Raw genomic sequence first — 22,261 nt, forward strand, 5'->3', positions numbered from 1 at the left:
ACAAACATTAGATCTCCTGTACAGAACAGCATTTGCAGGTGGTGGACGGAGTTCTCAAGTATACAGGAGGTCCTTTTCCTGTGTGGGGAATTCCAACTCACCTGCAGAGGGAAATGATGTACATGGTTCATGACATTCCTACAGGACACCAGGGAGTGGACAAAATTATCAAGACTCCTGCATCTGTGCGATGGTGACTACTTGTTCGGATGGATGTGCAACAATAGTGTAACAACTGTGTGACATGTGCTCAAGCCAACCCAACTCTAACCAAAAGAAATGAGCCGTTAAAATATCAGGTGTATGAAGGTCCATGGATGGCTTTGCAGATTGACTTCATAGGTCCTTTGCCAAGGTCTCAAAATGGTAATCAATACTTAGTGGTGGTTGTCAATCCCTTTTCAATGTGGGTAGAGGCATTTTCTCTAAAGGCCAATACTGCAGAGGCCATACCCAGGGTCCTATTAGAGCAAGTCTTCTCTTGATGGGGGATCTCTGCAAAGGTGGATTTGGACCAGGGATCACATTTTACCAGACAGTTCTTTATGGACTGCCTTAAATTATTGGGAGTCCAGCACAGACTACACATCCCATACTGACCATAGTCATCTGGGATGGTGGAACTGTGATGCAGTAGGTACTGTCTGTGTGGGGAGTGGGAGAGCAGGGGAGGACTTTAGGGGATGGACGATGCCAGAGGCTGTAACCTGAGCTAGGTAAGGGAGGGGAAAGGTCAACACCTTGGCCCGGGGAGGGGGACAAAGGAAGGGGGTGGCAGGAGGGAAGCAGTTTGAGTTTGGGCTTGGGGCTGTGTGGGCAGAATTCAGGGTATCCTAGCTAGGATCCAAGCACCCTGAAAGCCCAGAAGGACTCGGTGGAGGGGTCCTGACTGTGCCTGCAAGCCCTGCTGTAACCTGTGTTCCTGTTGTCCAATAAACCTTCTGTTTTACTGGCTGGCTGAGAGTCACTGTGGGGCCCAGGAAGAGGGGTGCAGGACTGGACTCCCCACACTCCGTGACAACTGGTGGCAGCGGCGGGACATACTGCACCCCGTGGACGGCGCTTCCTGCAGTAAGTGACTGGGGAGCAGTAAAACGAAGGGGTGATTAACCCCTGGGAGTGTGTGCCCAGTGAGAAGGACTTTGCAGTAACAGGGTCCCACGGGGGATTGCAGCGAGCGGTCCCAGGGGCGGAGGAGTCTGCAGCTCGACCCTGGCAGAGAGGTGGTGACCTCACAAAGGGCTGGTGCACTAGGGGCCCCCCTGGAAACCGTGGGGAGCGGCGAGCACCCCGGCCTGTGAGTGGCCAGCAGGAAGATGTATGCCAAGCGGCGCAAGTGTGACCTGGTGGAGCTGTGCAAGCAGAGGGGGCTGCACCCAGGGAGGCTCAGGAAGGACCAGCTGATTGCCCAGCTGGAGCAGGGAGACCGCATGAATGAACGGAGCCCTGTCTCTGAGGGAAGCAGCCGGGCAGATGCAGCGCAGGCACCAGTGTCTGTCCCCGCTGGGAGTGGTCAGCCAGCGGACGAGGGCTTCCCGAGACCCCCCCTTCCTAGGCCTAGGGGAAGGGCTGGGAGGAGCCCAGTGTATACCGAGGGCACTGTGACACCCCCGGCCAGCAGGGGATCTGCCCAGCGAAGCTCACCCCCCAGCAGGGGATCCTCCCGGCAACGCTCGGCATCCGTGGAGCGGACGCGGCTGGAATATGAAAGGGAGCTGAGACGGGAGGAGCTCGAGTTAAAGAGGAAAGAGCTGGAGGAGAAGGCGAAACAGCGTGAACATGAGCGGGAGGAGAAGGAGAAACAGCGTAAACATGAGGAGAACCAGCGCCAGCGTGAGTGGGAGGAGAAGGAGAACCAGCGTAAACATGAGCTGGAGCTGGCCCGGCTGGCGAGCAGTGGGGCCCTGGCTTCGGTGAGTGAGGGGGGACCCAAGCCTACAAAGAGCTTTGATAAGCACTTGCTGCCCCGGCGTAAGGAGGGGGAGGACATAGATACCTTCCTGACGGCCTTTGAGAATGCCTGCGAGCTGCACCGGGTCGACCCTGCAGACAGGATTGCAGTTCTCACCCCCTTACTGGACTCCACAGCCGTGGAGGTGTACAGCCGACTGAAAGGGGCGGAGGCAGGGGACTACGAACTGTTCAAACAGGCCCTGCTCCGCGAGTTTGGGCTGACTCCTGAGATGTACCGGAAAAAGTTCCGGAGCCAGCGTAAAACCCATGAGGTCACATACCTACAACTGGTCAACCGGGCGCAGGGGTATGCCCGCAAGTGGACAGCTGGGGCCCAAACTAAAGAGGACCTGCTTGACCTATTGATACTGGAGCACCTGTACGAGCAGTGCCCGTCCGACTTGAGGCTGTGGTTGATGGACCAGAAGCCGGAGAACCCACAGCACGCAGGCCAGCTGGCCGACCAATTTGTGGACAGTCGGGCAGGGGATGGCAGGGAGGAGTCTCGAAGGAGCAAGCCTGCCTCAACGCAGAGAGAGAGTCATCATGGGACCTCCCAGCGGGGTCCTATGGAGAACCCCCCCAAAAGGGGAACATCCAGCGGCAGGTCCCTCCGACCCACTCAAGGGGACCCACGAGACATGGGCTGCTATCGCTGTGGCCAACGAGGTCACATATGGGCCCAGTGCCCCAGGCTCAGGGACAGACCAAGCAGACCCAACCCGCAGAGGGTGGACTGGGTAAAAACCCAATCGGAGGAGGGGCTACATTCCCAGGAAAGGGGGGCTGGCAACATACCACCTGTGGATGCTCCAGGCTCCGGGTTTTTGGTTTACCGGGTGGGCGCGGGGCTGCCCCTCCGGAAAGAGTGTATTGTTTCCCTGGAGGTAGATGGGAGGAAGGTCACTGGGTACTGGGACACGGGCGCAGAAGTGACGCTGGCCCGACCCGAGGTAGTGGCCTCAGATCGGATGGTGCCTGACACCTACCTGACCCTGATGGGCGTGGGCGGGACCCCATTCAAGGTGCCTGTGGCAAGGGTACACCTGAAATGGGGGGCCAAGGAGGGCCCCAAGGATGTGGGGGTACACCAATATTTGCCCACTGACGTGTTAATGGGAGGGGACCTCGAGGACTGGCCTAGTAACACCCAGAGTGCCCTGGTTGTGACTCGTAGTCAGAGTCGGCAAAGGGCACTGCACCCCGACAACGGGGAAGGTACTCCACCCGAGGTGCAGGACCCTAACCCAGGGAGCGGGGAACGCCCAGGGGCACAGTGCAGAGAGGCTGCGGCCTCAGACCCAGCCAGCAAGAAAGAGCCGGTCCCCATCCCTGTCCCAGCTGCTGAGTTCCAGGCCGAGTTGCAGAAAGATCCCTCCTTGCGGAAGCACCGGGACCGGGCTGACCTTAGTGCGGTACAGACCATGAGGAGAGGTTGCAAGGAGAGGTTCCTGTGGGAGAAAGGGTTCCTGTACCGAGAATGGGCTCCCCCAGGGGAAGTAGAGTCATGGGGGATCAGGAGGCAGCTGGTGGTTCCCCAGAAGTTTCGTCACAAGCTGCTGTACCTGGCCCATGACATCCCTCTCGCAGGGCACCAGGGAATCCGGCGCACCAGGCAGAGGCTGCTACAGAACTTTTACTGGCCTGGGGTCTTTACCCATGTCCGACAGTACTGTCAATCCTGTGACCCCTGCCAGAGGGTGGGGAAGGCCCGGGACAAGGGGAAAGCGGCTTTGAGGCCTTTACCCATCATAGAAGAACCTTTCCAGAAGGTGGCCATGGACATAGTGGGACCCCTCAGCAAGATGACCCGGTCAGGGAAGAAATACATCCTGGTGGTGGTGGATTTTGCCACTCGTTACCCCGAGGCGGTGGCCTTGTCCTCTGTCGAAGCCGACACAGTGGCAGATGCGCTGCTGACAATTTTCAGCCGGGTGGGGTTCCCCAAGGAGGTCTTAACGGACCAGGGGTCCAACTTCATGTCGGCCCTGCTCCGGTCCTTATGGCAGAAATGTGGGGTCCAGCACAACTGGGCCTCAGCGTATCACCCCCAGTCCAACGGGCTGGTAGAAAGGTTCAACGGGACGCTGAAGATGATGCTAAAAACATTTATGAACCAGCACCCGCAGGATTGGGACAAGTACTTACCTCACCTGCTGTTCGCGTACAGGGAGGTGCCCCAGGAATCTACCGGGTTTTCACCTTTCGAACTGTTGTATGGAAGGCGAGTAAGGGGGCCCCTAGACCTGATGAGGGACGAATGGGAGGGGAAGGCCTCTCCCGAGGGAGAGTCAGTGGTGGAGTATGTCCTGACCTTCCGGGAAAGACTGGCTGAGCTCATGGGCCTGGCCAGGGAGAATCTGGCCCGAGCCCAGAGGAGGCAGAAGGTCTGGTATGACCGCACGGCACGGGCCCGTGCCTTCGCCACCGGGGATCAGGTGATGGTTCTCATCCCCGTGAGGAGAAACAAACTCCAGGCTGCCTGGGAAGGGCCCTTCAAGGTTATCAAGCAACTGAATGAGGTAAACTATGTGGTGGAGCTGTCAAACCGGGCACATCACCGTCGGGTGTACCATGTGAACATGATGAAACCATACTATGACAGGGGGAATGTGGTGTTGGCCGTGTGTGGACATTGGGAGGGGCAGGGAGATGACCCCTTAGTAGATCTATTCCCTGGGACCAAAGCGGGTTCCCCCCTGGAGGCGATTCCCCTCTCTGATCAGCTGACCCCGGGCCAGCACGCTGAGATCAGAGGGGTGCTGCATCTATACCGACAGCTGTTTTCCAACCAGCCTGGACGCACTAATTTGACTGTCCACCGGGTGGAGACCGGGTCACATCCCCCTATAAGATGCTCCCCTTTTCGGGTCACTGGTAAAACTGCCCAGGATCTTGAAAGAGAGGTCAGGGACATGCTGGCTTTGGGGGTGATCCAGCCGTCTTCCAGCCCTTGGGCCTCGCCAGTGGTGCTGGTTCCCAAGAAGGATGGGTCAATCCGGTTCTGTGTGGACTATCGAAAGCTCAATGCCATCACCGTATCTGATGCCTACCCTATGCCCAGGCCTGACGAGCTCCTAGACAAGCTGGGAGGTGCTCGGTACCTCACCACCATGGATCTTACCAAAGGCTACTGGCAAGTGCCGCTGGACGCAGATGCCAGGCTGAAATCGGCCTTTATCACCCCTCTGGGGCTCTATGAGTTTCTGACCCTGCCCTTCGGCCTCAAGGGAGCACCGGCCACCTTCCAGCGCCTGGTGGATCAGCTACTGAGGGGGATGGAGAGTTTTGCCGTGGCGTATATTGATGACATCTGCGTCTTCAGCCAGACCTGGGAGGACCACATGTCCCAGGTTAAACAAGTCCTGGACCGACTCCGAAAGGCTGGGTTAACAGTAAAGGCTGAGAAGTGCAAGGTGGGGATGGCTGAAGTATCTTACCTGGGCCATCGGGTGGGGAGCGGCTGCCTGAAGCCGGAACCAGCCAAGGTGGAGGTAATCAGAGACTGGCCTGCCCCCCAAACCAAAAAGCAGGTCCAGGCCTTTATTGGGATGGCGGGGTACTATCGAAGGTTCGTGCCCCACTTTAGTGCCATAGCCGGCCCCATCACTGGACTGTGCAAAAAGGGGAAGCCAGACAAGGTGATCTGGACTGAGCAGTGCCAGGAGGCTTTCCGGGCGCTGAAGGAGGCTCTGGTTAGTGGCTCAGTTCTGGCAAACCCAGATTTTGACAAACCCTTTATGGTGTTCACCGATGCCTCAGACACGGGACTGGGGGCGGTGTTAATGCAAGAGGATGAAAAGGGGGAGAGACACCCCATCGTGTACCTGAGTAAGAAGCTGCTACCCCGGGAACAAAGCTACGCAGCCATCGAGAAGGAATGCCTGGCCATGGTATGGGCCCTTAAGAAGCTAGAGCCATATCTCTTTGGGCGACACTTCACCGTGTACACCGACCACTCTCCCCTGACCTGGCTGCACCAGATGAAAGGAGCCAACGCCAAGCTCCTGAGGTGGAGCCTGCTCCTGCAGGACTATGACATGAACGTGGTCCATGTGAAGGGAAGTGCCAACCTGACAGCGGACGCGTTGTCCCGGAGAGGGGGCCCTGAACTTCCCCAGGTCACTGGGCAGAGTGACCCCGCTCAGTTCAGTCTCGAAGGGGGGAGAGATGTGATGCAGTAGGTACTGTCTGTGTGGGGAGTGGGAGAGCAGGGGAGGACTTTAGGGGATGGACGATGCCAGGGCCTGTAACCTGAGCTAGGTAAGGGAGGGGAAAGGTGAACACCTTGGCCCGGGAAGGGGACAAAGGAAGGGAGTGGCAGGAGGGAAGCAGTTTCAGTTTGGGCTTGGGGCTGTGTGGGCAGAATTCAGGGTATCCTAGCTAGGATCCAAGCACCCTGAAAGCCCAGAAGGACTCGGTGGAGGGGTCCTGACTGTGCCTGCAAGCTCTGCTGTAACCTGTGTTCCTGTTGTCCAATAAACCTTCTGTTTTACTGGCTGGCTGAGAGTCACTGTGGGGCCCAGGAAGAGGGGTGCAGGGCCGGACTCCCCCACACTCCGTGACAGGAACGAACCAATTGGACTATAAAAGTGATGTTGAGGAAATTGGTAATGCAAATGAGTGTAACTGGGATACTCTCATGCTTCTGATTCTAATGGCATTGAGAGCAACACCAGCTGTGTCTACTGATAAAACGTCCTTTGAGATAATGACAGGCCGAACCATGCAACTACCAGAACATTTAATCTGGAACACCAGTGGCACTGAATTAGAGGGAATAAAAATGATACCTACTTGCAGAATCTGCAAGAACATTTAAAACATGTCTACTTGCAGGTAGCTGCTAAATTGGAGAAATCTAGACGCAAGGCAAAGGCCTCCTTTGACAAAAACCAGAGAGAGAATACTTGAGAGGTTGGAGACCAAGTAATACTGTTACCTTACAAAGACCCAGAGCATGGGCTGTGTAATCGATGGATTGGACCCTTCCGAATCATTGACAAACTTAATTCAGCAGTGTATAAAATTATGATAACAGGAGGCAAGCATAATAGAGGTAGAATCTACCATGCTAATCAGTTAAAGCTGTATCGATCATCCAAGTCATAGGAGCAACTTCCTCCTCAGGACCTAGATGAACAACCCCCAGTGGAATCACAACAGCTGGATTCCAGCAGATCGTTGCCATGAAATGGACACTGGTATTTCTGAGTTACTACACCCTTATTGTTGCTCTAAGGGTAAGACTGAGCCAAAACCAAAAATTCTGGACTAAACTGTTACAAAACACACAGACTCATGAAACCTGATGACATGTACACACTCAATTGTTTGACCATCTGAAGCAGAATGCACAAATTATACTCAGTCCAGATCTTATGCACAGTCCTATTAGTCAGGTTGAGGGAATTAGAGGGGAAGATGTCACCTTTGACTATAAATTCGATGGAGTCATTTCACTGTCATCCAGTGGCTGGAAAAAGATTTGGCCACAAGATGATGACTCAAAGGGGGGAGTTGTAAGAACTATATCTCCTCACCAACAAATTCAACATCTCTTATGAACAGAATACCTTATGGGACTTGGAAAAACAAAGCCATCTGTGATAACTTGATGACTTGGGGGAGTTTGATCTTATTATGAACTTGAATATAGGGATGAAGGATGATATGGAGTGTGCGTTATATGTACCTTTCCGACTAAATTAGGAAATAGAATGTACATATAAATGTGGCCTTTGAATTTAAGGTTCATGATCCAATCATTGACTATGACTATGACAATCCAATACCCGATGATGTAACTTGTCCAATGATGGACCCAGCACCTGCTAGTGGTCTCACCACAATGCCCATACTAAGGAAATTGTTTAATCAAGTTAGGTTTATGCATATTCCTGTGGTGTTAAATTTGTCTCATTGGTATCTCGGTGAATTCAGCAACTGTCAGCATACGAAAGTGGCTTTTTTTTTCTCTGTATTCCTTGTGGATAGGATTGCAGCTTATTAACAAAAAGTGTGAGATGTTGTAAGAATGCAAGAACAGCCATTCTGGGTCAGAACAAAGGTCCGTCTAGCTCAGTATCCTGTCTTCTGACAGTGGCCAGTGCCAGGTGCCCCAGAGGGAATGAAATCTGAAAGAACTGGGTTTGTTTAGTTTGGAAAAGAGAAGACTGAGAAGGGACATGATAGCAGTTTTCAGGTACCTAAAAGGGTGTCATAAGGAGGAGAGAGAAAACTTGTTCATCTTAGCCTCTAAGGATAGAACAAGAAGCAATGGGCTTAAACTGCAGCAAGGGAGGTTTAGGTTGGACATTAGGAAAAAGTTCCTAACTGTCAGGATGGTTAAACACTATCATAAATTGCCTAGGGAGGTTGTGGAATCTCCATCTCTGGAGTAGGTTAGAAAAATGTCTATCTGGGATGGTCTAGACAGTATTTCGTCCTGCCGAGGGCAGGGGACTGGACTCGATGACCTCTCGAGGTCCCTTCCGGTCCTAGAATCTATAAATCTATGAACAGAACAGGTAATCATCAAATGATTCATTCCCTGTCACTCATTCCCAGCTTCTGGCAAACAGAGGCTAGGGGCACTATTCCTGCCCATCCTGGCTAATAACCATTGATGGCTCTATCCTCCATGAACTTATCTAGTTCTTTTTTCAACCCTGTTATGGTCTTGGCCTTCTCAACATCCTCTGGCAAAGAGTTCCCCAGATCGACTGTGTGTTGTCTGAAGAAATACTTCCTTTTAATTGTTTTAAACCTGCTGCCTATTCATTTTATATTATGGTCCCTAGCTCTTCTGTTAGGAGAAGGAGTAAATAACACGTCCTTATTTACTTTCTCCACACCAGTCATGATTTTATAGACTTCTATCCTATCCCCCCTTAGTCATCTCTTTTCCAAGCTGAAAAGTCCCAGTCTTATTAATCTCTCAAACAGAACAGAAGCCGTTCCATACGCCTAATCACTTTTGTTGCACTTTTCTCAACCTTTTCCAATTCCAATAGATCTTTTTTGAGATGGGGCGACCACATCTGCACGCAGTATTCAAGGTGTGGGTGTACCATGGATTTATATAGAGGCAATATGATATTTTCTGTCTTATTATCTATCTCTTTCTTAATGATTCCCAACATTCTGTTCACTTTTTTGACAGCCACTGCACATTGAGTGTATGTTTTCAGAGAACTATCCATGACTCCAAGACACAGATGCCAATTTTCCTCAGTGCCTGTGGGTGCTCATGCCCCCCCACCCCGGCCCCGCCCTGACTCCACCCTTTCCCCACCCCACCCTGCCCCCATTCCAACCCCTTCCCCAAATCCCTGCCCTGGCCCTGCCTCTTCCCCAAGTGTGCCACATTCCTCCTCCTCCTCCATCCCTTCCAGGCTTGCCGCACAAAACCACTGTTTTGCAGCGCAAACACTGGGAGGAAGGGGGAAGAGTGAGGACACGGTGGCACGCCCAGGGAGAAGGCGGAGGCAGAGGTGAGCTGGGGCAGGGGGACAGAGAAACCCTTGGTGTAAACTGATTGCTCTGCAGGATTTGCATAAACGCACCTTGACTTTACCACGCTCTGAAGTTCTGCCTCTGGGTTTGCCCAGAGATAACTTCCTGCTTTGGGGACCTTAGAAGAGACCCAGCCGAGCAGAGGAAGAAAGGGCCAGGAGGCCAGCAGAGCAAACCTGGGAAGGCCGGTTGGAGGGGAAAGGGTCATTCCAGAGACCCAATCATTTTATAAATATGAACATGGATGTGTAGGGTGTTCCCCCGAGATACAGAGTGTCACACTCACCCCACACCCTCCGGATGGACCCTGCTTAGATGAGATGGAGATGCCGGAACAAGGGTGGGGTGTAAGGATGCTAAATGGCCAGGTGATGGGATGGATGGAGGGGTAAGAATGGAGATGAAGGGAGAGAGAGGCAAATTATTTGTGTTAGGGTACTCCTAGAATACCCGGAGTGAGATCAGGGCCCCTGTCGTGCTGGGCACTGCACAGACCCCAACGAAGATCAGGGCCCATGCAAGGTGCTGCACAGACCCCGACCGAGATCGGGGCCCCCATTGTGCCAGGTGCTGCACAGACCCTGACAGAGATCGGGGCTGCCATTGTGCCAGGTGCTGCACAGACCCTTTGCGAGAAACAGTCCCTGCCCCAATGATCTTAGTCTCACCAAACAATAGGTGGGATCCTTATCCCATTTTATATCCAAGGAAACCGAGTTGCAGAGAACATTCCAAATTGTGTTGAAGGTTTGCGACTGGCTCTGGTGCTGAACAAGGTCACAGGAACTGCAGCACTACTTCCCTCAGAGAGCCTTCCCTGGCCTTCCCCAGATCCCGTCAGTCCCTCGCCCACTGAGCTCCCACAGCCCCGACCTCCCCCAAACTGACCCCTGGTCTCCTCCAGGCTGCCATCCCCGCCCACACACACCGCTTCCATGGGGTCCTGCTGCTCAGTTGACACCTGGGGGTCCCAGTTGGGCCAAACCCCATTTCTCCCCTGTACTCCCAGACCCCCCGTGACCCGGATAGCGCAGTGCTAGAACCTGCCTGTAGGTGCAATACCTGCCTGGGACACTAGGGAAGCTCAAAGAAAAACGTGTTGCTGCCTTCAAGACTCCTGCGTTCTCTCCCTGGCTCTGGATGGGGAGTCGAGTCTAGTGGTTATGTGGGTGGGGCTGGGAGTCAGGCCTCTGGGATTCTATCCCCAGATCTGGGATGGGAGTGGGGTCTAGTGGTTAGATCAAAGGGCTGGCAGCCACAACTCTGTGTCCTCTCCTGACACATTCTATGCATCAATTTCCCCATCCTGGGAGGGAGCGGGTGGGGTCCCAGAGTCATCCCCAGACAGCCGCCGCCAGTATAACAGAACATCATTTATTCAGCAACAATATTAACCTTTCCCCTACTGCCAGCCTCCCTTCCCCAGTCAGACGCCAGCGTCCCCTGAGTCCGACCAGGGCAACGGGAGGTGGTCAGGTGACGCGGGGCTACGAGTCACCTTGAGGCAGCGGCAGAAGAGTATAGGCCGGTTTCCCAAGCCCAGGTGATACTGCCACCAGTAGAGCTTCTGCCGGGGCTGAAGAATGATCCGCAGCTCCTCTCCCTCTTCAGCCACGGCCTCCCACTCCTCCTGCTCCGTCCTGAGCCCCAGCCCGCCATAGGCGGGGGGCAGGGAGAACTGGGCCTGGAGCAAGGCCACTGAAAGGTCTGCAGGTTCCGGGGAACCGGCCGTGGAGAAGGTCCAGTTTGCCAATTTCTCTTCCACGTGTCCCACCTTCCGGGTTATCTCGTGGCTGCCGGGGAGTGGCCCGTCCGTCTCATTCTGGATCAGCTTGATGCATTCCCATGCCCCGAAGGTGCCCCTGTGGACCAGGGACAGGCCGCCGGGGAGGAAGCTGGCCACGTCTGCGTGGATGGGGAGGACGTCCTGGTGGCCCGAGCTAGAGAAGACCTGGCTGTATAGCCCCCGCTGCTCATCCACACCCAGGAAAGCCAGGTGGGTAGCATCACATGCGTAGTAGTAGAGTCCATGGCAGGACGCAGGCTCCAGGGGCATCTCCTCTGCTTCGACCCCCGTGGTCAGGTCAGCCACAGACAGAACCACGCTGCGGGCCAGGAAGATGACGGAGAAGCGGCCGCCCCACGAGGCATAGTGGTCTCCGCCACGGCACGTGGGGTGCAGGGGGAGGGCACCGGGGCTGGGGGCGGTGCTCAGGTCCATAGTTCGGTGGAACGCGTTCCCCTGGAGAATGCAGACGGAGGACCCGGCAGCGTCGCCCACATAGTGTTCCCCGCCCCGGCAGGCAGGGTGCAGGCCCCGGATCTCCACGGCCTCAGGGGAGTGGCATTCGGGTGCCTGGAGGAAGCAGCCCACGTCGGAGCGGACGACGAAGAAGCCGTGAGGGGTGGCGAAGACATCAGTGCCAGGGGAATGTGCCCGTGGGACGATCCCGGCCATGGGGGGCTGAGAGCCTGGGGGACAGCAGAGGTGGAGAGTGAGAAGGAGGGATCCTGGGGAAGCCCTGCCAGGCAAGACCAGCCAGATCCTGTGTGGAGGGGGGGGAGGGAATGGGGAGGGAATGGGGAAGGGCACCATTGGCCAGGGAACAGGGTGGGGGGAGAATCGGGTGGGCTGATACCAAGACCGGCCAGGCCACAGAAGGTGGGGGGGTTAGGGGGGGAAATGCGTGTGGAGGAGTCACACCAAGGGCGGGGGACAGGCCCTGGGTGTGTGTGCGGTGGAGGGAGGCCTGGGCCCCGGGTGGGGGTGTGGAAGCTGGCTCTGCACCGGGCACCCAGCAACCCAGCGCGGCCTCTGCTCCCCCCACCCCAGAAGGGGGTCCCCCCCGGAGAGGCCCCACTTGCAGAGCCCCCCGGCAAGGGGCGACGGGGCAGCCCGCAAGGGGGCGGGGATGGTCCCCGGATCTCACCGGCGCTGGGAGTGGAGACGCGGCCGTGCGCCCCTCTCCAAGGCGCTGCGCTCCCGGGGCCCCGCGCCCCTCTCCAAGGCGCTGCGCCTCCACCCAGCAGGGAGCCCGGAGCCTTGCCCGGGCCGGAGATCCGCTCGGCCCGCCCGCAAACGGGATGTCGTAGCTAAAGGGGAGGGGAAGCGGCCGCCCGGCTCCTCCCAACTGTACTGCCATTAAAGGGCGGGGCCGGGCTTCCTTCGGGGCGGGGCAGGACGCCTGGGTTCTATCTCTTGCTCGCAGACGGTGGGGGAGGGAGGGGGTGGGAAGGATTCTTGGGTTCTTTTCACTGCTCGGAGACGGGAGGGTTTAGTAGTTAAACGGGGGGGGGCAGGACACCTGGGTTCTCTCTCCCCAGCTCTGGGACGGGGGTGGGGTCTTGTGGTTGTAGTATGTGTGGGTCAATTGGGGGCCTTTGGGACTAGGAATCCTGGAATCTTTCACTTGATCGGAGTTGGGCCCGGGGGGGGGAAGTGTCTAGTGGTTAGAACAGGGGCTGGGAGCCAGGACTCCTGGGTTCTCCACAGCTCTGGGAGGGGAGTGGGGTCTAGTGGTGAGAGCAGGGGGGTGGGAGTTAAGGCTTTGGGGGTTTCATTCCTAGCTCTCCCTGTCTCTATATGGATCCCTCCCCTTTGGTGAGTCATCCAGAGCTGGGAGGTAACTGGCCCAGATTCTGCCATTCTTGCCCTACATCTGCACTGTTGCTGAAGGATCCCTAGTATGCATCAGCCCAGGGAGCCCATCTAGCCTGGCTTCTGAGAGTGGTGCCCCTTTGTGGACAATTGTGCAATAACCTGCCCAGGGGAGCCACTCCCTCCTGCCCCCTTATTGCTGGGCCATGTTCTCAATTGCAGGCTTTCCTCCTCCTCCCCCCCCCCCGGCATGTGGCTCCTCTGCCTTGCTGGGAGTGATTCCCAAGGACCTCTGATTGGCTCTTGAGCCTCTGTTAAATTCATGTGGTGGTGAGTTCCACAGGCTGTTACTCTCCCCATGGCTCTCAGGGTCCCATTTCTGTGCCCCCCCCAGCTCTGTCCAGGGGTGACACCCATATAGCTACATGCTGGATGCTCAGGAGGGAGAGGTCAGGGCAGACATGGGGAGAGGGGGATGGGAAGTTCACCGGGGACTAAGTGGGTTCCCTGCCTGTGCCCCTCCCCCTTACCTGTGGTTTGTGTGTCCCCTTCCCCACCAACCACTATAGGGTTTACCTGGCATTTGCTGGGGCCTCTGCCATGTGGAGACACCAGGCCCCGAGAAGCTCCCTTGTCTGGAGGGAAAGAGCAGCGAGTACAGACCCCCTATAGTGGCCTCCATTGGGATCCAACCTGGCAGAACAAGAATTGATCCTGCATTGGCTAGAAGGGCCTGGAGTGGACAGGAGCCAATCAGGGCCCCACATGTGGGATAAAAAGGGCCAGTCACACCTGCCAAGGGCCAGTTCAGATGGAGCAGGATGTAACCGCCTGCTGCTGAAGATGCTTCAGTTTGTGGGAGGGTCGGTGAATGTGTCAGGGGGCCTTTCCCAACCTAAAGGTGCTGCCTCCCATCCAACCTCAGGGCAGAAGAATTGGTGGCTCAGGGAGGAGGGAATGGGACATGGGGCCTTTCCCTTCTAGATGAACAGGGAGCTCGGTAGTTAAGGAATGAAATCAATGCTTCCCCCAGCTGTCTTAGCCAGCTCCTCCGCTCCCTTCTCCCCTCTTGTGTCCCCACCCCACGACTGGACTCCTGCCGATGGACCTTTGATCCCTCACAAGGATGCCCCAAGTACTGACCTCTTCCATAATCATAGGGAATTTTTCATCATCCACTCCGACCTGGGCTGCTACCTGCAGACAGAAGATCTAAAGAGGGGGATGGTATCAAGATCCGGAGACTGCACCCTGGATGCCAGGGGCAGGGATCAGTACCTGAGTGACAACAAGAACCCTCCCAACATCTCATCATCAAGGGTGACTCCTAACAGGTGGTAAAGGACTTGATCACAGATGCCGAGGCCGAGGTCTGTGAGGTGTATCCCTACTGCCATGGTGGGGACCAGCACCTGAGCTGGGTTCCTGGTTCCACATCATCTCTCTAGAGAAGGGTGATCTGAGCTATGTGTGTGACCTGTGCACACCTAACAATGGGGGCCGCACTCCTTGGCAGCCTGAATGCTCCAAGAAGCTCTGTTACTTCACCATCAACAACTTTCTGTTGTCAGATACTACTGTGTGGTGCTCTGCTCTGTTCAGTGTTGATATCACTCGGCTGCATGCATGTGTTCCCTCTGTGTGCTGCCCCAACTCTGCAGATAGCTGACACAGCAGACCCAAAGAGAACCCCCAATGACCACAGAGTCTAGTAAGGAAGAAGGCACGTCGGCCAGGTTTATTGCCGTATGGACACAATGATAGTTCCCTGTAGATTTCTTAGTCTAACTCAGGGCAAACTATGAGAAAGTGTCTCTTGGCAATGGACTCGGCTCAATCAGTGGCGGGACTTTCCACTGCTCTGTCGGCTGGACAAAGACACTGCCCCAGGGATGCATTCTTATACACAGGTACAAACAAGTTACACATCACTCCTGACGTATGACGTGCAACCCCTCTACGTAGTAAGCTAGAACCCCTCTATGTAGTAAGGTGCTGCCTGTCACCTTGTACATGTTGGTTTGAACAAAACAATTCTATCCATCATATTACCCTTCTGGCCCTGTCATTGGGATGGCTCAGCCTGTTCCTTGTTATCTGTGTGGAATGTGCAAGTATGTGAATGTTCTGATCTCTGGTGTTCAGTACCTTTTAGGTACGTATCTTCTTGCAGCATCAGCCCTTTCCTTGCCAGCTTCTGTGAGCAGGGCCTGCCTCTGGCTCACAGCTTCACTTTGCTTTATGTTAGCAAAGGCTTGACCATTACTTTAGTTCAGGCCTTAGGCCTCATAGTAGGCCTCTGATACCAAGGTTTATATCTCAGGGCCTCCTCTTACTACACTTTCCAACCCCGATCAAGCTGGATGAGAAATGTGGGGCTCAGTGCTATCTGTAGAATGAGCTTTTCTCTCACCATCCTCGCTCCTTCTCCATCCACTCCAATGTGCTGACCTTCTTCCCTTATCAAGAGCAGCTGGGAGTGCATCAAGACCCTGCACAATGACTCCAACTTCCACATCACCTGGTCTGAAAAGGTCGCCCACAAGGTGGGCTATGCCAAGCAGCAGATGTCCAGCATCGAGCACAACTGGAGCATCTCCACTGAGATGTCCACCGGGGCCAGAGAGCTCACCAAGCTCATCACCCAGTTCCAGTTCTTCCTCAAGGCCAAGTATAGTGGGAGAAGTGTCCGCATGGAGCAGGACTGGAAGGAAGCCCAGTAAGAAGAGAAGTCACTCCAAGCCCATCTTGTTCTTCAGGGACATCCAGTTCACCAAAGAAAAATTACCCACCAGAGCACATCCTGCTGCCTCCAGTCCCCTAAGCACCTGTGAGGATGGAGGTCGCCTGCACCATGATGCCATTGTTAATGTGTGTGAGCTTCTCTGGTCTGGTTTGGCCCCAAATCGCACCTCATCCCAGCTGCTTCCCCTGCTCTTCTGTTTCCTGTTCCCAGGTTTACCCAAACCTTGTTGGCAACGTAGATGATTTAATTAGCTGGCTTGTGCTTGCTATTATTACAGCTGATCGGAAAATGGTGTTTTAGTTTTTCATGGAAAATTTGCTTTCTACTGAAAAACCAAAACAACTGGCTACAAATAGCCAAAATATCCCAAAATTGGGCTAAAAACTGTTGCAAACTGAAAAATGTTGACCTAAAACATGTCAGAAACTGAAAAATCTTGGTAAAAAGCCACCCAAAACAAACAAAAATATATTAGCTGAAAAATGAGTAATGTTTTATTTTTAGCCAAAATTTTCTAATTTTGTGAGAAAACAGTGACCGTTGTTGAGGGAAGCCAACACTTTCTGTGAATATTTTCCTTTTGCCAAAAAAAAAAATATCCAATATTCCCTCAGAGCAGTCTCCCAAAATGCACTCTCACCACTTCTTCTCACCTAACCCTGTGAAAGGGGAGACCAGGACACATGGCTTGTCTGTGCATCTGGTTGCACTCCTGGGTTCTCCAGCTTCATAGGTGGCTTTGGTTAACTGTGAAGTCCACCATGTTGGCTCCAGTTCATATATCCTGTTTTGTGGTTCATTGGAGGACCCAAATCATCTTATTTTCTGTCAGAATCTTTCAACAAGCTCTGAGATTTCCCATCTATTACTTTCTCTGCTGCATCAATCACTATCCAGTAGATGGCATTCGTGTGTCAACATTTTCTTTCGTTCTTTGCTTATAGGAGGCGCTTTATTCATTGGTCATTCAAACATTGTATTTCTGTATTTACCTGGCCTGGTTCCTTCCTTTTTTAAAGCAATTTCTTTTAAAGTTTCTAAGTCACACATACGAGGGTGCTTCTGCCTGTCAATAATTCAGTTTTCTTCCTGTCCAAGACAATTCCTACTTCTGAGGGTCACAATAGGTTGAAAAGAAAACAGACACAATTGTGTATAGTTCCTCTAGATGTAGCGGACATGGGGCCAGACATTAAAAGGTATTTAAGTGCCTGAAGGTGCAGATTGTTTTTTTTTTTATGGACAACGTGTGTGTCTGCAGGAGCGAGAGCTTCTTGAGTTGAGTCTTCCATTGGCCTCCTGGAAATCAATGGGATCAAATCAGCAGGACCGGCTCCAGGGTTTTTGCCATCCCAAACAACAAACCCCCGCACCACCACCACAATCGCGATCGATGGCAGCTCCACCACACTGCTTTCTTCTTTGGCAGCAATTCCGGCGGCAGGTCCTTCCCCCCGAGAGGGACCAAGAGGGACCGAGGTTGAGATCCTTGTGTCTGTCTCTATAAGCGCATGTCCAGACTAACCCGCGGCATCGGCGGGTTAAAATCGATTGCTCGGGGATCGATATATCGCGTCTAGTCTGGACGCGATGTATCGATCCCCGAGCGCGCTTACATCGATTCCGGAACTCCATCAACCCGAACGGAGTTCCGGAATCGACACGGAGACCCGCGGACATCGATGCAGCGCCGTCCAGACTGGTGAGTACCTTGATTTTAGAAATTCGACTTCAGCTACGTTATTCCCGTAGCTGAAGTTGCGTATCTAAAATCGATTTTAATACCTAGTCTGGACGTGGCCTAACAGACTCTGATGGTATGACATGGTCTCCCCTGGAGATAAGTGACTTACACTCCCCCCACCCCCCAAGAAAGGCTCCTTTGGATCTCAGCACCTCTCTTTAATTCTGTGCATCCAAGGGTCCTGGGGTCACAGCAATATCTGGGTATCACAACAACTTTCGTCTTTCATGATTTCTAAGGCCAGAAGGAACCATTCGAGCACCCACTCTGACCCTTGTAGTCACCCAGATGCCCCGCTCTGTGAATTCAAAAGACTTTAGTGAGACCAAAGTCTTTGACTGTGCAGGGGGCTAAGCCGTTCTGGCCTCTGGCAGAGAACTGGAGGGATGGGCTGGGTTTGCAAGCTTGGAGTAGGGCACTGCAAAGCTGTAACCACTATTTGAAGGGACTGATTTAATCCCATTGATTTCCAGGGGGAGGCCAATGTGAGTTTCAACCCAAGAAGCTCTCGCTCCTGCAGACACCCACAGTGTTAATAAAAAGCCCGATCTGTGCCTTCAGGCACTTAAATATTTTTTAAAATCTGGCCCAGTGTCCACCACATGTTGAGGAACTATACAAGATTGTGTTAATTATCTTTCAAACTGATTGTTGTCTGCTGGAAGTGATATGAATTGTCTGGCACGGGAAGGAAACTGAATTATTGAAAGGCAGAAGCACCCTCCGTCTGTGTGACTTCGAAACTTTAAAATATATTGCTTAAAAAAAGAGAGACACACAATTAATAGGCTGAGTTAATACAGAAGATCAGTGTTTGATGACTAACACATAAAGAGCCTCCTATAAGCAAAGAATGAAAGGAAATGTTGATACACCAGTGCCATCTACTGGGTAGTGAGGGGAGCAGCAGAGAAGGGAAATCTCAGAACAGGTGGCAAGGTTCCAACGGGGAAGAAGAGGATTGCCCTCCTCCAGAGAACCCCAGAACAGGGTATAGAAACCGGGGCCACCAGGGTGGACTTCTGTTAACCAAAGCCACCTATGAAGCTGGATAACCCAGAAGTGCGACCAGACATGCAGACAAGCCATGTGTCCCGCTCTCCCCTGTCCCAGGGTTAGGTGAGAAGAAGCAGTGAGAATGAATTCTGGGGGACTGTCTGAGGGAAAATTGGATTTTTTTGGCAAAAGGAAAATATCCACAGAAAGTGTTGGCTTCCCTCAAAAAATGTCACTGTTTCGTCAGAAAACCTGAAAACTTTTGGCTAAAAATAACCCATTCACTTTTCAGCAAATATGCCTTGGTTTGTTTTGGACTGCTTTTTGCCAAGATTTTCCAGTTTTTGACATCTTTTTCACCAGCATTTTTCAGTTTACATTTTCAATGCAATGTCTAAATTTTCTGTGGAAAAATCAAACGGCATTTTCCAACTAGCTGTAATAGGAAGGACAGGACAGGACAGTTAATTAAATCATCGACATTGCAAATGAGATCTGGGTAAAGCTGGGAACAGACAGTACAGAAACCTGTGCTTACAAGCATCACAGACAGCTAAGGCTTATCGAGGGTAATGCGAAGAAGTGGAAACTGTCTAAGTACAATTGAGCCACACGTCCACCAAAGCGGGGTGTTAACAATCCAGGAAACTAAATTGCACGGGAATGGTTAATTAAAATGTTTCAAAAGAAAACAAAAAAAACCCTTTTACTGACCAGGAAGTACCAAGAACTCAGCTCGCCTCACTGATCCTAGAGAGGGTAACTTGTATCTTGTACTCTGTCAGGCTGACAGTTGCTGTGTTTTTAATTCACAATTTCTAAGCCAACAGGAAGCAAAATGTCACTGAATCTTTGACAAGAAGCTAGCAGGTTTCTGTAGGGGAAATGCTTCTGAGCGTTTTGGAGGAAAAAGGTCGTGGACAAAGTGAATTGCTTCTGACAGAATAATATTAAAATTAAAACCCCACAGGACATCTTAATTCCGCAGCCTTTTGATTCATTGGGCTGTGTATAATGTCGATGTACAAGGTAAAGCAAACTCTTGCTTACTAACTCCCAGACCTGTAAGAGGGAGGCAGTAGGAAAAGAAGCAAGGGTAACACTCCCTAGGTGAAATTGAAGTATGAATATTGTTTTATTACTTACATATTTGTATTAGCCAAACTGCAGTCACAAAACTCGGGGATTTAAATCTGTTGCTGTGCATCATTATTCCAAAAGGAGGTATCAAGTTAGTTGTGATTTCAGACATACCCAGCAAGGTAAAGGAAGCCAGCAACGAATAATCTTTCTGCTTTAACACAGGAAGCATTGAAGCAAAATGCAGCAGCCTTTGCAACCCACAACCTAAGTCAGTTATTGTTACAAGTCTTAATTCACCAAAAAAAAAAAATCTGACTTACCTCTTGCAGATATCCCTTTACATATATTTAGCAATATTTTAATATATGTTTATATTTTTCTCTCTTACGTGCTTGTGTTTTAATTTAGGGCCTAAAGATGCAAGAAAACATATGTGGCTCCTAACTAAATCATTAGACCTCTTTTCTGGGAAAACCAAGCTATAAACCCGGAACAATTAATTATTTCAACCCTTAGGTTTCCTGGACCTGCTCTGAACAACAACGTTTAATCCATTGGTGTCACGGTTTGTTGGTATGTTGAAATTACTTGTTTGTGAGTTCTATGTTTTGTGTCACGTGACTAGATTATGGTTTTGGGGAGTTTTTGTTGCAACAACAACATTTTTGCACACAGTAATAAAAATATTAATAGTACAACATTTTTTCTTTGTGGTAGCACACACTTTATAATTATAGTTAACCCCCATGGGTGTGTCCTTGTAATACATCAGTGATGCTTCTGTCTTTGCAAAAGTCAGTCATAAATATGTGTGTTTGTCAATGAACAATTTAATTGCAACTAATATGTGTGTGTGTGTGTGTGTGTGTGTGTGTGTGTGTGTGTGTGTGTGTGTGTGTGTGTGTATATAATATGCATATATGTAAAATTTTTATTTGAAATTTGTCAGGCAATGTGGCCAGGTGTTTGGCAGAAGCCAAGTTAAAAGTCAAGTTAAAAAATCAGAAGTTCATTGGGAAATTTGTGGCCATGGAAAATGTGTCACAGACCTGAAATCTGGTCTGCCCCTGTGAAATCTGGTCTTTTGTGTGCTTTTACCCTATACTATACAGGTTTCATGGGGGAAACTCGAATTTCTCAAATTGGGGGTCCTGACCCAAAAGGGAGTTGCAGGGGGATTGCAAGGTGGTTTTATGGGGATCATGATATTGCCACCCTTCCTTCTGAGCTGCCTTCAGAGCTGGGCAGCTGGAGAGCGGCGGCTGTAGGCTGGGAGCCCAGCTCTGAAGGCAGCGCTGCCGCCAGCAGCAGTGCAGAAGTACGGGTGGCAATACTATACAATGCTTCTGTTACTTCTGATCTGATGCCTTCAGAATTGGGCAGCCGAAGAGTGGCGGCTGTTGACTGGGAGCCCAGATCTGCAGGCAGCAGTGCATTAGTAAGGGTGCCAATACCATATCATGCCATCCTTACTTCTGCGCTGCTGCTGGTGGCAGCTCTACCTTCAGAGCTGGGCTTCTGGCCAGCAGCCACCGCTCTCCAGCTGCCCAGCTCCGAAGGCAGCGCTGCCGCCAGCAGCAGTGCAGAAGTAAGGGTAGCAGTATCACAACCCCCAGGGCTGGGTTAACATAGGGGCTGCAGCCCAGGGCCTCGGGCTAAGGGGGCCCCCTCAAAAATAAATCCATAATTACATGCAATTCAGTGGTCACCAACACGTCAATCGCGATCAACTGGTCAATCCTGGAGTGTCTGCCAGTTGATCGCAATGTCCAGACTGCTAAAAATCCAGTGGCGCGGCAGGGCTCAGGCAGGCTGCCTGCATGCCATGCCCCACGCTGCCCTTGGAAGTGGCTGGCTGCTGGCATGTCTCTGCAGCCCCTCATGCCAGGGGAGATGGCTCCGCGTGCTGCCCCCACTCCCAGCACCATCCTTGCAGCCCAGAGAATTGTACTCGTCCTGTTTCAAAAAGTCAGCTACCAATAGCTGTTACTATTAGAGTCCCTGGGCTGGAGCTCGGAGTAGAGGGTGGGCCCGGGCTCCCCTCCTCTCCCCTTCCCCCCACCCGCCCCTCCCAATTAATCACTGAGACTGGGAGACAACAGAGATGTGCGAGGGAGGGTTGCTTCTCCTCACCTCCCTTGCTGACTTATGATGAAAATGCCTCAGCAGGCTGTGACCCTTGTCTCTAGAGAGAGAAGGGCTATGTGGAGGGTCACAGTGAGCCTCTGAGGCTAGTGAAGTCCGCCAGAAAGTGCGGGACCCACTGAGACAAGGTCGGAGCTTTGTCACAATCTATATATATATGTACTAAAAAATATGTATCTAAAATGGGTATATTGCAAAGAGCAGCCCAAGTAAAAGTGCAACCTTCAGCTATGAGCTAGTGCATGGAACCATGTCACCTTTAGTAACCTAGAAAAGGGTCTATATTCAAATCAATATGTTCAGTGTTGCTACATCTATACCAGTGGTGTAGCAATGGGGAGAGTGTACACATAGAACACCACTGTGACGCCGTAAGCTTATATAAGTTCATCAGTTTAACAAAGAAATTGACATGTACCAGGCTTGTTCTCCCAAGGGGAGTCTCTGACACGCTTCAAACCAAACACACTGCTTCAGG

The 22,261-nt window shown here is 52.3% G+C and overlaps 2 protein-coding genes across 2 annotated transcripts in view; both read right to left on the minus strand.

Moving 5' to 3' along the window:
* LOC115637948 overlaps positions 1 to 22,261 on the minus strand; it is a 79,580-nt gene that overhangs the window by 24,205 nt on the left and 33,114 nt on the right. Inside the window, exon 2 of the mRNA XM_030539549.1 lies at positions 21,772 to 21,781. Coding sequence (XP_030395409.1) covers positions 21,772 to 21,781 — 10 coding nt within the window. The remainder of the gene's footprint in view (positions 1 to 21,771; positions 21,782 to 22,261) is intronic.
* LOC115637949 lies at positions 10,830 to 12,572 on the minus strand. Its single transcript, XM_030539550.1, has 2 exons — positions 12,402 to 12,572; positions 10,830 to 11,943 (listed from the first exon to the last, which is right to left on the minus strand). Exon 2 carries the CDS (start codon positions 11,927 to 11,929, stop codon positions 10,898 to 10,900), a length of 1,032 nt encoding a protein of 343 aa, XP_030395410.1. The 5' UTR covers positions 11,930 to 11,943; positions 12,402 to 12,572; the 3' UTR covers positions 10,830 to 10,897.

Source organism: Gopherus evgoodei, chromosome 21, assembly GCF_007399415.2.
Source record: "Gopherus evgoodei ecotype Sinaloan lineage chromosome 21, rGopEvg1_v1.p, whole genome shotgun sequence".
NCBI classification, from domain to species: Eukaryota; Metazoa; Chordata; order Testudines; family Testudinidae; genus Gopherus; species Gopherus evgoodei.

What these genes read in the sequence shown, in the direction of transcription:
- LOC115637949 (XM_030539550.1), bottom strand. Translation starts at nt 11,929, where the DNA reads ATGGCCGGGATCGTCCCACGGGCACATTCCCCTGGCACTGATGTCTTC.